The 17,349-nt window shown below is 37.7% G+C and overlaps 1 protein-coding gene across 1 annotated transcript in view; it reads right to left on the reverse strand.

Annotated features, from left to right (window-relative positions):
- Window positions 1–17,349, reverse strand: part of DYNC1I1 (dynein cytoplasmic 1 intermediate chain 1) — a 204,736-nt gene that overhangs the window by 88,680 nt on the left and 98,707 nt on the right. The window contains exons 7-10 of the mRNA XM_081343261.1: window positions 17,240–17,329; window positions 11,926–12,088; window positions 6,760–6,859; window positions 682–807 (exon numbers count right to left, since the gene is read on the reverse strand). Coding sequence (XP_081199387.1) covers window positions 682–807; window positions 6,760–6,859; window positions 11,926–12,088; window positions 17,240–17,329 — 479 coding nt within the window. The remainder of the gene's footprint in view (window positions 1–681; window positions 808–6,759; window positions 6,860–11,925; window positions 12,089–17,239; window positions 17,330–17,349) is intronic.

Genomic DNA, 17,349 nt, shown 5'->3' on the forward strand with positions numbered 1-17,349 from the left:
TAAATGAATGGGTGTAAATCAAGGACTATCTTTATTGCAATAAATGTTCTTGTCTCAAGAAGATCTTGAAAAAAATACAGCTAGGAAAACACTTCTTTGGTTTTCTAGATATACTTCTTGATTTCTTGCCTCAATTTTTACACTAAGATATTAATAGTGATCTAAGAGACACCTGTCTGTGCTAGACTGGAAAATCAGACAATAATTGATAGAAAGTGCAATGGTGAACTCAATTCTACCCTGCCATTGGCAAAGCTAATATTTGCAAGTCTTCTCTGTGCTGATGCATTGTAAAGCTATATCATTCCAAACAAAGTGAAGCAGAGCACAAGCTGCTTTGAAATAGAAAACACAAGGGAATTTATGTGGGTGGGAAAGCATATGTTGCCAGCTGGAGGAGGAAGTGGTATACCACATTTACTTCATAAGTGTGAGGTTTTTATAAATAAATTCTCTTAGGGATTGTTTAAAATAGACAAAAAATGACACACAGTCTCCAATCAGCCTATGTTGTCGTTTTAGAAAACTGAATGCATTCTGAAAATATTAGCATACTTGCTAGTTCTTTTCTTTCTTTCTATATCTTCTATTTTTAACTTTAATCTGCCCAAGCTGTGGGCAGATTGGGCGCAGTAATCTTCAGCCCATCCTTTATGAAATAATCATCATAAACTGTCTTACCTGGCAGTGAAAAACATATTCAGGAGTTGTTTTTTTGAATTTCATGTTCCAGACCAAAGCCACCCCATCAGGTTCATGTGGAGCATCTTCATTGTTGTTATACGAAGCAACCATCAACTCAGGATACTGTAAAGAAAGTAAAAGGCAATTAAATTTGGATACACTGTAATGGACAAAATGATGTATGCTGAGTAAAATCACATAAGCAGATAGGTCCATCCGAAAGTCTGGCAAAAGAAAGACAGAATGTCCTATAAAGTAAAAAAATTGCCTACATAACCAGATCTGAAATTAGGTGGACTAATGATGAAAGGACAACTCATGCCATATTGCCTTCATCAGCCAATTCGCTCACCTGGTGGGAATTCCACATTCACATCTACTTGACATATGTGGCACTGCTGATGATTGGTGAATGGTTAAACTTAAGTACATGTGTATACTAGAGCTTTGCAAAGTATTCAGAAGGAAGTAAATACCCTTTCCTCAAAGCACAAAGTAGACTAATTTTCTTATAGGGTTGACTGGGTACTTTATGGGCTTTCCCAATGCATGCTTATGCCCAGCTGCTCTACTTCAGTGGAGCTTACAACAAATGTGAAGTCTCTGCAAATGGAAGTATGTGGCCTGGCTGCCTTCAAAGAAATATCTTTTAATACAACCAAGCCAAACAGCTATTTTAATGCCTCAGGGAAGGTGCATTTTGTGAAGTGCACACAGCCATTATATGTCTGCGTGTGTATGTTTATCCTACCTGGTGCAAAAATAAAAAATAAAGAAAAATCATGGTTTATACTTGAAATTATTGAAACACACAATTACTGAAACTGGAACCCAATAAGTTTAGCTTCTATGTCACAGAGCATCCAGCTATGTGTCCTTGAGAAGTCTGCATGAAAGAACCAACATCCATTCTCACTTCCTAGTAGCTGATACTAAGAGTATGCTGCCTGTGATACAGGAAACAATACAGAATCATCAAGAATAATAGCCATAGAATGATAGCTTGATCCTCTATCTAGCTTTTTAAAAAACTATTTAAATTAATGGTTATCACCACATTGGAGTACAACATCTACATTTGCCCTTAAGTTTTAGGCTGTGCTTGCTATCTATTCTTGACAAAATATTAATAGAGACTGTTGGAATTATACTATTATGAGTTATACTAACCATTGTAAGCCATACTAAGCCACTAAATACAAGATGTGCAGCAAATAAATTTCATAAATAAATAAATAAATAATGATTTGCAATTTTACAAAGGAATTGCCAGCTTTTCTCCAAAAGACTTGTGCCTTTGACAGAAGCACAATAAAACAAACTTTGTATGTGAAGATTCAGTCACTGATCCATTTCCCTTTACTTGTTTAATGTTTGCTTGTCTTCCACCTTATTAATCATAGGAATCATATTGCTTTATTTTTATCTGTAGTTATTAAATATATTTTTGTTTCTTGTTTTCACAATAATCATAACTATCACTACACATTTCACTTGGTTATAATAATTTAATTTAATTTAATTTAATAATTTAATTTGTATACCACCCTTCTCCCGAAGGACTCAGGGTGGTGAACAGGGCAATACATAATAAAAAACAGGATACAAAAATTAAAAAGTAATTAAACAGCAATGCCCGTAATAAATTAAAACACATTAAAAGTTAAAACCGATTTATAAAACCCAACCCCATCCCATCAGACCAGGCCAGCTTGTTCAAAAAGGAAGGTTTTGAGATCGTGCCGGAAGGAGCAAAGGTCGGGGGCCGTCCAGAGCTCAACCGGCAAGCGGTTCCATAGGTCTGGCGCGCCCACAGAGAACGCTCTCCCCCTGGGGGCCACCAATCGACATTCTTTGATCGGAGGCACCCTGAGGAGGCCCTCTCTGTGGGAGCGCACTGGACGGAGGGAAGTTGACGCCGGCCGCAGGTGTTGCTGTAGGTAATCCGGACCCATGCCATGTAGGGCTTTGTAAGTCATCACTAACACCTTGAACCTCACCCGGAGAGCAACCAGCAGCCAATGCAGCTCGCGGAGCAAAGGTGTAACATGGGAGTATCAGGAAACCCCCAGCACAACTCGCGCAGCTGCATTCTGCACCAGTTGAAGTCTCCGAGTGGACCTCAAGGGCAGCCCCATGTAGAGAGCATTACAGTAGTCTAGACGAGACGTCACGAGCGCATGAGTGACTGCACGCAAGGCATCCCGGTCTAGATAGGGTTGCAACTGGCACACCAGGCGAACCTGGGCAAAGGCCCCCCTAGTCACAGCTCCAATATGCTCTTCTAAAGAGAGCTGTGAATCTAGAAGGACCCTAAGTTGCGTGCCCTATCTACGGGGGGTAATAGCTCACCCCCCATGGCCAGAGATGGGATAATCGGAATTTCCCGGGATGCCGGCACGAACAGCCACTCAGTCTTGTCAGAGTTGAGTCGAAGCCTGTTCCTCCCCATCCAGACCCGGACTGCCTCCAGGCAGCGGGACATCACGTCGAGGGCATCACTGGGGTGGTTTGGGGTCGAAATAAAAAGCTGGGTATCATCAGCATATTGATGATACCCAACTCCAAAACCACGAATGATCTCACCCAGCGGCTTCATGTAGATGTTGAACAGGAGAGGCGAGAGAACCGATCCCTGAGGAACTCCACAAATGAGAGGTCTCAAGGTCGATCTCTGCCCCCCTGCCAACACCGACTGCGAGCGTCCCAGAAGGTAGGAGGAGAACCACTGGAGAACTGTGCCTCCCACTCCTAACCCCCTGAGACATCGCAGCAGGATACCATGGTCGATGGTATCAAAAGCCGCTGAGAGGTCTAAAAGGACTAGGACAGAGGAACAGCCCCTGTCCCGAGCCCGCCAGAGATCATTCACCAGCGCAACCAATGCCGTCTCCGTGCTGTACCCGGGCCTGAAACCCGATTGGTACGGGTTTCCAGAACATACCCAGAACATATATTATAAGCACTAATATATTATACCATAAAGATAGAATAGTGATATATCCTCTATTTGCAGTACAATTCTGCATCTACATCTATATCTGGGTTGGTCTATGAATATATATGATTTAGCTCAGATATTGGAGAGCCTTCGGCAAAGCTTCATTTGATAACTCTCAGCAGCAGAATAAAATGGTCACTTCAAGAATAAAATTTTGGGCACATTAAAAAATGATTTTTTTCTATTGTGCAATTGGTTGTTGATCTTACGTTTTCTGCAGAGTCATTTCAATATTTTATATGTCAAGCATTATAATTGGTTGAGTGGCTTTGGATTCGAACCCTGAATTGGGGAGGAAACGCACTGTTCATTGCTCAAAGCAAAATAGTTCAAAAGGGCCTCATTAGATGGGCCTTGCAATCTAAAATTAATAGTGTATCAATAATCAGAGGCAGTTTGGAATGAAACTACATCAGGGAAATTAATGAAAGTCAAAAGACAGGTTTTTCCCTGAAGTGACTATTTGGTCAGGCTTTACATATGAAGATATTTTTGATATTTCTACATTTATTTCTGATGATCAGTAACATGAGTGCTTATTGGCATTATCTAATCTTGGTTAACAGAAGATTCCACTGTGTGACTTTCATTGAGCCACTCAAGCATTGTAAGCATTACAATGTATGAGGCCATATAACTATCCTCAAATTGGCACTTTTTAATTATGGTAGGATTACAGTTCCCAGTCAGCATAACTATAATATTCTGAAAGTTGCGACACCTTTCTCAAACTACTAGAAAAGGAAAGACTGGAACACATCAGAATTTATTCTGAGTACGTCTGCCTATATAACTATAAATTTGAAGCATGAAACCTAGGGATCAGAAATGGCGGCAGTGAGAGTAGCTAAGGTGAACATCTAAGAGAGATAAGAGCTGGAAGAAAAGAAGGTGAAACAAGGCCACCCAGAAAAAAGAAACAGGAGACAAAATACCCTGTATACTTGCCTGCCTGAGGGAATGAACAATTATATTTTGGCAGTTGCCTTCCAAGTTGGGCTTATCTTGCTGTTGTGGGAATACTATAAATGCTGCTTGTTAAAAAAAACTATCAGATAAGAATTCCATGTAATTCCCCCGCCCCCACTTGAATAGTCCAAGATAAGTTTTTCCTCAGGGTTGCTTCCTATTTCTGTGAAATCCACATAGGCCTATCGGCCACCCACGTACTTAGACATATCTGTTGCAAAATGGATTTAATTAAAACACATGAATGCAAAAACCACTGTGGCAATAAAGATGAAGTTACATGCTATAAATAAAAATGAACTTCAATATCTGCATTACTTTTCTCAAGCTAGATGCAGGTTTGCATTTCCTAGACCCAAAATAACTGATTCAAAATATACTAAGACTGTTGTCTTAATATAGAGAGTTGACATGTCATATTATTTGTTTCTCTGTGTTAGCATCACAACAATCCAAAAAGACCTGTTATTTGCACAACAACGTATAAGAAAGCAACTTATGACGCAACTGATATTTTTGAGGAATGTCACCAGGACATTGAATCAACAGTCAGTTGCGTTGAGTGTTCTTATGAACAATATAATCTCAGAAGAAAATGAAGAAAAGAAAAAGATTTGGAACAATAACATGACATGATTGTGGAGAACAAAGTAAACAGATATTTGTCATTGGATATTCAAAAATAATCAAATGAGACTTTAAAAAAATAAGAAGGAAATAAAAATGCCAATTCGAGATAGTAATTGGAAGAATTTCTTCCTTCTGGATTTACAGAAGAGGTTTGTTAAAGTTTTGAAGACACTTTTTTTTTAATCCCATTTATATCCCGCCCTTCTCCGAAGACTCAGGGCGGCTTGATATATAAGAATATTAACCATTTGAACGGATTAAAGGCCAAGATAGTTTTGTGTTAAAGAAAGGAACCCAGTTGGCTTGTTTAATCAGAATTAACATGGAATATGTTGTTATTTTGGATGGTTCTTTCTGGACTAGCTAACATCTGGCTTAGAAAATACATTACGTATTGGATTTGCTTACAGTTAAGAGTAGAGATTTGGAAAGATGAATTTTATATTTGTTAACTGGTTTGTTGGATTACCACACTTGGGATTAGGAAAGATATTGCTTATTGGATTTCTCAATATTCAAAAATTGAATTATGATATGAAGAATTTTATATATACTAATTAGATGTGAAGAGCTAATGAAACTATATTTGTCATAATGAAGGTGGGAAGTCACTTTCTTGGGGATTTGTTTTCCTGCACTTTTTATTTTTTTCTTTCTATTTTTCTTTTTAGTTGTGTTATCTTTTACTATTGTAATTAAACTTTGAATAAACTTGTTATAAAACACATAAAGTGCAAATTTTAATTCCCAGTAGAGGATTTGAATGCCATAAAATAACCCCATACTACCTATATTTGATATGTCCCAATAGGACAAAATTTGTCATGGGATGCTTCACTGCAGTCAATGTAACCAAATATTTCAGTGAAAAGTGACTCTCGCAAACTTCTTTCATTGCTTCCTGTCTATCCCATTAAGGATACTGAGATGTTCTGCATGTAAAACATATATTCAACAGTTAAGTTTTACATCCTTTTTCAAGGCAAGATGCCTTCTTACAAATGACCATCTTAATATGGTTGTAGCTGCATGAACTTGTGTGACTGGGTAGCATTTAAATCTTATTTTCTTTGAATATCCAGTATCACAATTTTTTCTCAACAGCAGCTTACCACATAATATTATAACCTTAGTGCCTGTTCCTCAAAAACTTAAATTGAAGCACATGGAATTACTAGCATTATAGTGTGCTTATTTATTTTATTATCTTTTAGACAGTCTTACTCCTAGTGTGTTTTAAGAGCAACTGCCAAGTTTAACACCTAGTTTAAGTTACATATAGGTTCCAACACCCATAGTTAACATAGTTAAATGACCACAAAATTAAAAGTCTATTTCTTTTCCTTATTTAAAACATTTATATAGCTGTCAATTTTTTAGCCAATCAAAGATTTAAAACAAACATATAAACATATAAAATCATTTTAAAAACAATAAAATATTAAATATTAAAAAGAACAAATTACAAATCTTACCTGAAGGGACCAATCCATACAAGTGACAACGCGATGCTTAGACCAATGCTCATCATAAAACTGTCGGCTGAAGGAAAGGTTGGCTCCAGCTTGGACATCACTACATGGATTTGAACAAGGATTGTGTCACTACTTAACATTAGGGCTGACATTTTAAAATAATAAACTGTTTTGTCAATTATTATTTCTGATTGTTTCTCTTTTCTACTACATTCCCTTAGTTATTTCAATTTTGTATGTTTCTTTGCCTGATGTCCTCTCTGTCCTGTCCATAATTTTAACCAAAGGAAAGAAATGGTCTAAGTATAAATATGTTATATCTAAGCAATTACGATGAGTGGAAAGGGATGGTTCCATATTTGTCTAAATTCCTTAATTTACTCAGGCTGTAGAAAATCACAAACAATATTGAACAACTGGGATGAAAATCTATATAGTTTTCTTTCTTAATTTAACTTTAATTTCCTACACTTCATATAGTCTTCATTGGTCCACATAAAAAATAGTTTCCAGAGTATAGCATAGGTTCAAACTGGCTTAGTTGTGATGCTGGGTTTCATATTATATTATCTAACACATGAATTTCATGTGGAAAACTGCTATTGAGGATGTCACATATGTTTGTGCATGCTGTGTGTTGCTTATTAATTATTCAACAATATATTGTATTATGATTTGGAACAAATTAACAAGCAAACCAGCTAATACTATCTTCCCCAAAATGGAATTGGATTTTGGACTATGACTCCCAAAATCTTGCAGTCTGCATTATAATTGAAACTGATATTCCCAAACATCTGAAGGACACTGACAAAAGAAACGTTGAGCCCTTATTTGCTTCCTAGGGGATATTTTGAACAAATGCTGAATATTTCCATGTAGATTCAGAAGTTCTACATATTATGTAAACCAGAGGTCCCCAACATTTTGGGACTGGGGACCAGTTCTTTGGAGAAAGGTTTTTCCGTGGACTGGAGGGGCATGGTTTCATGTACTGCCTGTATCCTGTGGATGAGACTTTGCTTGTTTGCACGGACTGGTTTCTGGCATGCTGCAGCCCGGTGCTGGTCAACAGACCGGGGGTTGGGGACCCGTTTTATTCCCTACCCTGCTCAAGCAGGAAATCCTAAACCATTTCAGGCAAATGGTTGTCCAATCTCTTTTTAAAAGCCTCCAGTGTTGGAGCACCCACAACTCCTGGAAGCAAGTTGTTCCACTGATTAATTGTTCTAACTGTAAGGAAATTTCTCACTTCTAGGTTGCTCCTTTCCTTAATTTACATCCATTGCTTCTTGTCCTGCATTCAGGTGCTTTGGAGACTAGGCTAAACCCCTCTTCTTTGTGGCAGCCCCTTAGATATTGGAACAGTGCTATTATGCCATCTCCAGTCCTTTTTTTCATTAAACTAAAGGTAAAGGTAAAGGTTCCCCCGCACATGCATGCTAGTCGTTACCAACTGTAGGGGCCGGTGCTCATCTCCGTTTCAAAGCCGAAGAGCCAGCGCTTGTCCGAGGACATCTCCGTGGTCATGTGGCCGGCATGACTAGACGCCAAAGGCGCACGGAACGCTGTTACCTTCCCACCGTAGTGGTCCCTATTTTTCTACTTGCATTTTTACGTGCTTTCAAACTGCTAGGTTGGCAGAAGCTGGGACGAGTAACAGGCGCTCATTGTGTTATGCGGCACTCGGGATTTGAACCGCCAAACTGCCGACCTTCTGATCGACAAGCTCAGTGTCCTAACCCACTGAGCCACCGCGTCCCTCATTAAACTAGACATACCCAATTCCTGCAACTGTTCTTCATGTTTTTGCCTTCAATCCCCTAATCATCTTTGTTGCTCTTCTCTGTACTCTTTCTAGAGCAGGGGTCCTCAAACTATGGCCCATGGGCCGCATGCGGCCTGCCTTGTCTTTTTATCCGGCCCACCTCAACCTCCCAAGTAAGCAGTCCAATTGTGAGGAGAGGTTGGGTGGATGGTGGTGAGAGCCCCAGCCAATGGCGGGATGGCAAGTTGGTGGGAGGAGAAGTTTTTTCCCCAGTTTCTCCCTTGCATGCCCAAATGCACACTCGCACTTCAGCCATGCCCTGTTCCTCTCCTCCTCCCGCCTCCTCACATTTTTACCTCAGAGCCGGGCTGAGAGGTTTAGGCCTTGCTTGCAGTCTCGGCCTCACTTAGGGCAGCCAAGCTGGGCAATGATGACTCCACTGTTGCTGCTTCTTCTGAGGAGGGTCCCTCGCTAGGTACTATGGAACGCAAGCCCCAGCCTCCACTACTGCTGCTGCTGCTGCTGCCATGCCGGGCAAGAGGAAACTGGTGCCGGTGGCTCTCAACATCATTCCCACCATCGCCGACAGACCCAGCCCCACCAGCAGCAGTAAAGGCGACAGCTCTGAGTGGGCTTGACCCCCATGAGGATTGGAGTGGGGCTGCTGGAGTAGGGCGTCAGTTATGGGTCAAAGGGGAGTGGGCAAAGGGTAAGGTATTTGTGAGGAGTGGCCAGGTGAGTGAGAAAAAAGGAGAAGAATTTGCTCCTGGAAGGTTATTTTGGGGTTGTGAGGGGTTGTGTGGAGCTGAGGCAATGTAAGGTCTGGAATGCCAATCAAGGATGATATTTCTGACTCAGGGTTAAAATGAAGGATCCTTGTGGGGGTCTCTGAGGATGGTGGTTTTCTTGCAGATGTTTCAGAACCCAAAATGGGATAATAAGTGAACTGATGATGTTACCTAGTTTGGGTCATGAGACGTCTGCAAGAAAGCCACCCATTTCAGAGAGCACCAAGGACTCCACAGCCGCCCTCCTTCTCTTCTCCTCCTCAATTCCCCAACCCCTCCCCCTCTTCTGGCATTGCTGATGTTATCTAGTTTGGGTCATGAGACGTCTGCAAGAAATGCTGAATGAAAATGGCACCTTGCTTTTCTGACAGATGTAACATAGCTACTCAACAGTTTCAACGTGTAACTTCAAGGAAAGGAGAATTTTATCTGTGATATGCATTCACATGTGAAAGCATTTGAAGTAAAATTGGACATACTAATTAAACAAATGAGGGAGGAAAACTTCTGCTATCTTCCCACAACCCAAAAACTATTTGCAGAAAAACCAGCAGTTGCATTCCCAAACAAAACATGTGTGAATTAACTGGAAATGTTGTATATTTTCTTCATTTAAAAACTCATTCACATAATTAACCAATTCGTTTTTCCCGTTTCATTTTTTCATTTTATACTTGATTTTACATTGTTCTGTAATCATTATTTTTTTTCAAACTATAGTTCAGCCCCACAATAAACTGGTTCCCTGTTTAAAAAGGGAGAATAAACTGGCCCCCTCTTTAAAAAGTTTGAGGACCCCTTTCTAGAGTCTCAACATCTTTTTTTATGGTGTGGTGACCAAAACTGGATGCAACGTGCATTCCACATTTGGTCTTACCAAGGCTTCTCAACGCTGCAAACATTGGATGTTTTTGCTTTGACAAATGAACCTGGGGGGAGGAGAATGCTACCCCTGTTGTTTTTAATAAGCTAAGGAATGGCCCATTATAGAACGGAAGTGAAGCTTTGCATGTTAAACTAATTGGAGAATGTGATTTATGATGTTTAAATTAAGGGAGGGAATTGTGTTTGATACGATGTGTTCAGGGGAGGAGAATTCAGATTCTGGCATCTATCCATGCCATGCCGACATCTTGTTCTCATTATTATAGACTTTTTAGAATAAACAATGCCTGAAGATCATTTGAGGTGTTTCATTAGTCAGAACCATGACAAAGGCATTATAAAGTGGTATTAACACTTCACGTGATCTTGATTGTATCCCTATATTAATGCAGCATAAGACTCTGTTGGCTTTTTTGGCTTCAGCACACATACTTAAATGGTTGTCCACAGGACTCCATGATCTCTCTTGCATTACTACTGTTGAGCCAGGAACCACCTATTTTATACTTGTGTATATTTTTCAGATTTTTTTCTTTTCTCAGATCCTTCTCATCTGAAGAATCTGAGAAAAGAAAGGTTGATCCATGATTTACTTTGCGTATAGTTTACATCGGGGTCCTTAACCCCCGGTCCGTGGATTGGTACCAGGCCACAGCATGCCACCTGTTTCATACTTGTGCATATTTCTCAGGTTTTTTTCCTTTTCTCAGATCCTTCTCATCTGAAGGATCTGAGAAAAGTTGACCCATGATTTGCTTTGTGTATAGTTTACATCAGGGGTCCCCAACCCCTATACATGGACCGGTATCTGGCCACAGCATGCCAGCAACCAGTCTGCACAAACAAGCAAAGCCCCATCTGTGGGATGCAGGCAGCACACAAAACTATGCACTTTCTTGCCTGTGGAAAAACCTTTCTTCATGGAACCAGTCCCTAGTACCCAAAAGGTTGGGGACCTCTGGAATAGAAGACCTCCAAGATCCCTTGCCACTCTATTATTCTGTTTTTCTGTTATATTTTGGAGTACTGGTTTCAATGACAATAATGACTGGAAGATTTTGGGACTTGTAGTCTAGAACTAATTCCACTTTGGAGAAGATTGTATTAGCTGATTTGTTTGTTAATTTGTTCTGAATTATAATATTTTGAATAATTAATAAAAAACACCCACAGCATGCACAAATATATGTAACATTCTATTTAGCAGTTTTCTATGTGTACACACACATACACACACATACATACACACACACTTTCTAGAATTAAGCCTGTAGAATCATTCAAAGAGCAAAGGGATATTTACCCTAAGAATGTTGTGTGCCTTTTAATTTAAAGTCTAGAAGATGTTGATCTAAATCAGTATTTCTCAAACTTGGCAACTTCAGTATTTGTGGACTTCAACTCTCAGAATTTCCCAACCAGCATCTTAAAGTTGTTATGTCTGGAAAACACTGTTCTAGATAAAAGCTGATATATTCATTTCTTCTGTTTCAATATGTTACGATAAGATTATGCAGCATAAAGACAATTTAGAACCTTGAAAGCATCTAGAATTAATGAAGAAGATCCAGTAAATATATTTTATTACATCATTGAACTCAGATTATCACCACAGATGTATTGAACAATGAAGTATTGGTCTCTGTAAGTCAGAAATGCCCATTTTTTTTACTTATTGGATTTTTTTAAAATGGGGGTGGGGGTGGGGGGGAAGAAAGCACTGACCTATCTTTTTCCTCTATATCCCGGCCACTGTAGTCAAAGAAAATGTCTGAATCTTCTGCTAGAGCTCGCTCAATCACACGTATTGTCCGGTCAAAAAATATAAGGAATTCTTCTGAATGTAGAATCTGTTGCTTTTCTTCCTCTGTCAATTCTCTAGGAGGAGCTTCCAAAAGAATATTGGCAGCATTAAACATACAAGCATTTAAATATTTCCAGATGAATCTTACTGTTCAGCAAAGAAATGAGATCTTCCTATGAAACGTATAGTGAAATTGGTAAGACAGGATGGTTTGCTGCCTTTTAAAGGGAAGAAAAAAAATGAATTCATTAATATATCACTACATAATCCTAGAATGCGGCTTCTATACCAAAGACATCCTATATCCTGCATATTTATTGTTATGAAGAAGAAAACAGTTAAGATCACAAAATAAAATAAATTTCACATTCAGATTTCAGGAAATATTTTTTATTGATGCTTATGACCCAGGCAAGCTTGGAAAAGCAGTGTAACAGCCTTAACAAAAAAGTAGTCTTAAATGCTCTTTCAATACAGAAGCCATCTTCATTTTCAGTTTCAAAACCAAACAAATCCTAAAAGGTTCTTAAAATATGAAGTTGAGCTTGAGTCTTGATGGCTAAATGAATACATCATGTAGTTTTATTGGCAGTAAGATGGAGGCAGCTTGTTGTCCTGGGATTTTATTTTATTTTTTGTCTCAGACTTTGTGATCACTTCCTATCCCAGTATTAACAAGGTAGAACCCTATTTTTCAAGACAAATGATGGTCAGATATGAGCTAAAACATAGCTAGGTTAAAATATTCTTAACTCATTAAAATGCATGCATTACTCCATTGATCATAAACAGACGTTACATAAAGAAAAGTTTTTGGAGACAGTTTTATAACATTGGACCTTTCTAATTACTGGAAACTCATCATGCTCAACTTTTTGAAAGTATTAGAATTCAATTTAAAATACAGGGATAAGGTTGATGTATTAGGAAAATTATAAAGGTAGGAATTAGAGAATACATTTATTACAGATAATATGTTCCAAAATGTGGTTACCAAGGCATGATTATAAAGTACAGACTGTAAAATTGAGTGAAGATTGAATATTTATTAGAGAGTGATCCCACTGTAATACGAAAGAAGAAACCAAACACTTTCTTATGATGTCCATAAACATTTTCATCCTTCCTGTTTGTTTAATACCCAAATTATATCTAAACATTCCTTACTACATTATTTTAATTTAGATCATCCTAAAATGAACAATGCCCTGCTATCTCTTTTTAATTATTTCTATTATGTTTGAAACAAGACTAAGTGAATTCTGTCCCATATTCCTCACAAAACATACAAAAACTCAGATAATTTTAGGTATGCAAACAGGTAAGAGGTCATATATTGCATTATAACATCAGTGAACCTATATTCATCATACCAATTAGCACCAATCAGAAATGCTTTAGATAGATATAACAGAGAGAAAGAGAGAGACAGATATCTTTTATCTAAAAGTGGTATTGTTGATAAGGTTCTTATTTCATACTTAGTCATAATGCAATTTCTTAGATTTTGACATAGCACAATGTGCAATTCTAAAACTGTATAGATCATGTAAACCAGAGTTTTCCCAAACTTTCTCGCTTCATGGCAGCCTTAATGTCTTAGTATTTTTTTTCACAGAGCCCCAGTTTGCATGCTCTTTGGCAGATATCAAAGTATCATTTCCTTTCCCTCAAAAATTTAAAATATCCCCTGGTGTTCCTCTAAGTTCACTATGAGCACAGTTTGGTAACTATGGTTGTAAAGCATATTTCATAGCTTAGCATTGGTGAATCAAGACACTGCACCTTTTTCAACAAACTATATTTAACACAATCAATGTATGTCATATGACTACAAAAGTATAACAGGACTTAGTAATTGGAACATTATTTTTACCACTCTTTGTATTGTTTTTAAACATGAAAAAATGTAAGAGAAGCATAGAACATGATGGATAAAAATAATTTCTGTTTAACATTTTGGCAAAACAAGTTTTATTTTAATGGCACAATGACTGCAAACAGCAAGTATCCAGAAATTAAAATTAGCTAATCTTATGTATAAATATGAAAGCATAATTGTTTTAGAAAATGAACAAAATTTAAACAAGAAAGATAACCTAAAATTTCTGCATGACCTGGATGACTGAGAATCTCCATAGACATTTAATATGTAGCCCTTTTTTAAAAAAATGTGCTATTCTAAGCATGAAATTATATGATTTCTGAAGACCTCAGGCCAGGAAAACTTTTATCTGTACCAATTAGCGCCAATCAGTACTGTACAAAGAAATCTGACTAAGGATGTAGCAACTTTCTATATTTTTTGTTCTTGTTACTATTCAAATTATAAATGATAAAATAGCAAATTTATCAGATAATATTCCATTGAATCTCACTTTTTAAAAGAAATGTCTCTAAGTGGCAAAAAATTTTAATTTTAATTTGGGGAAAAATTGTATAGTAGGTTACAGAATCTTTCAAAACCAAGATTCATAATGGAAGCACTGATCCAGCTTAGCTGCTTTTAGAAATATGAATAGTACTATAAATATCTATTAGAAATTTTGCAACAGTTTTAAGAAAGGGTATTTTGCTTTTCATGGAAAAAGTAACCTTGTCATTCTATGCCAACAAAAAACATGCATTTAACCTAATTTTCAGGAAAGCCCTTAATTCAGAATAAATATTGCTAAACCCAATAACAGCAGGAAATATTAATCAAAATACACGTGTTGCCCCTAACATATTAGTAATCATTGTCTTGAAGCAAAAAACAAAAGTTACAAACTCAGAAAAGGAAGAGTCTGTATGATGGAATTTTGTGATTAAAAACATTAAGAAAATGTGGCAACCACCTAAAAGATCCTGTACATCATCAATAAAGTAATCCTTTTTTTAAAAAAAAAGAAAGAAAAAAAATATTTTAAAAAGTCGTTAAGAATGAACTTCTGTGATTCCTGCTAATTATTTACATGATAATCCTATCCCTACCTATTTGTGGATAAATTTTTATTCTCAGTGACCTGAAACTAATCTTTTCCATTTCAAATGCTGGATGGATAAGATTACTGAAGGAAAAATATTCTGTGCAAGTTTTTGTTGTTGTTGTTGTTAGCTGCGAAGTCGTGTCCGACCCATTGCGACCCTATGGACAACGTTCCTCCAGGCCTTCCTGTCCTCTACCATCTTCTGGAGTCCATTTAAGCTCACACCTACGGCTTCAGTGACTCCATCCAGCCACCTCATTCTCTGTCGTCCCCTTCTTCTCTTGCCCTCCATCTTTCCCAGCATTAGGCTCTTTTCCAGTGAGTCCTTCGTTCTCATTAGGTGGCCAAAGTATTTGAGTTTTAGCTTCAGGATCTGGCCTTCTAAAGAGCAGTCAGGGTTAATCTCCTCTAGGACTGTCCGGTTTGATCGCCTTGCAGTCCAAGGGACTCGCAGGAGTCTTCTCCAGCACCAGAGTTCAAAGGCCTCAATTCTTTGGCACTCAGCCTTTCTTATGGTCCAACTTTCACTGCCATACATTGCAATCTGTGCAAGTAGACAGGCACTTTTATGTGATTGCTGATTCTTATATCCCATGTTCAAGCAATGGCTTTCATAAGAGGAGTCAACAATGAGCCCCAGCTTTAATTATCCTGAGATAAATTTCATGAGAAAAAAACCTACATGTTTCACCTGTTCCATATCTATGGGACTATTGTAGATGTTATGATGATAAGCTTTTTTGAAACACTGAAATGGTACAAAAGGAAATGAGGCAGCTAGTTGAAACTTAACCAACATTGTGTCAGTTCCAGTGTCAGTTCCAATTTATTATTTTCTTTTCAGCTTCTAAAATATTAACATCCTCACAAAGTACTGCTGTCTCTGATTCAACCAGCAGACTTCCTTTTGAAACCTGTGGTCTGAGTGTCTCAAAAACTATTACTACTAAAAAAGAAAGGAGAGAACGAGGGGGGAGGGGAAAGGGATTTTACAAGTATCTTTTGCTTGAGATCTGGCTTGAGGAGACAAGAAGAGGAGCCAGGGGCAACACAAAACACTTCGACTAGACTAAACTATAACAAAAAAGAGATGATGTTAGTTATGGCTATCTTTCAAATACAGCTGAGGTATACATAGAACTCGCTTGCAAGCCCGTGAAAAACTAAAATAAATATATGTCTTTCAGGAGTCTATTTAACTTGGCTTTTAAAAAGTATTCACTCATAATTCACTACATCGTCTTCCAGAGATACACAAATTATGGTTACTTTCATGTGGCAAGGAGAGGAAACTTGACCGAAATCTCAACCACAGTTCAACAACTGAGTATAGTTCTGCTCTTACTAAGACTATTGGCTTGTCTGCTGATAAGAAGACCTGCGTTCAAGTGAGCAGAATCTCTTTAAGTGTAAGTTTAGATTAAGATTAGTTATTAGTGCTATAGGCAGAAGGTAAAATCTAGGAAACTACTTTTGATCTGTTCAGACCATTTGTCCACTGAGTTTAGTCTGACCATAACCACCCTCCAAAATCAAGTTTTCCACACTAGTGGAATCTATCCAATCCTTTTAAACTGGAAATGTCATGGACAATTCTTGGCCCTTCCATTTAGGAATTTATTTGCTTATTTGATTTATACACTGCTCTGGCAAGCAGTCAACCTAGCTAAGACAAAACAAAATATGAAAACTTAATAAAAATTGTAATGAACAGTGGCATAGATATTAAAAGCATCTCAGGTTGATAAGCCTGTCAAAATGAATCTGTCTTCACAGGTTTCTAAATGCTTGAAAAAACTCCCAAGAAAGTACATTTCATAGTCAGAGCAATGAGAAAAGAACTTTTCCCATGTGTCAAAAAGATGGGCCTATGACCATGGGATATCTATTAATTTTAATAAATCTAGACTGGAACGTTGCGAAAAAGTATGAAAAACAAAACAAAATTCAGTGCAATATATTTCTAGGCTTAGCAGAAGGCAGATCATACAGTTAATTGTTTTGATCAATGATCAAAGAAAAAAGTTAACATACAAGCTAACAGATTTTAGACATTGTGGTTATAATCTTAAACATATATATTCATTTTATTCAAACTATTTATATAGTTTCTCAGCTCATAAACTGCAATTGGAAGTGCCTTAATAGGGTTAAAACCATAAAAAACCAATAACAAAACAAATAATGACACAATACAGCTTAACTGAGACCAGAGGCTACTGATGGACATCAAGTACTCCATCTTAATCTTCATCTATTTACGTACCTTCCTTCACATCTTTTCTCTTTTCTTGAGTTTCTATCTCAGCCTCATTCTGAGCTTTCAGTTCCACCAATTCATCATCTTCCTCATCCTCTACAAAACAAAAGGGAGCC

Source organism: Vipera berus (assembly GCF_964194415.1).
Source record: "Vipera berus genome assembly, chromosome: Z".
Lineage (NCBI taxonomy): Eukaryota > Metazoa > Chordata > Lepidosauria > Squamata > Viperidae > Vipera > Vipera berus.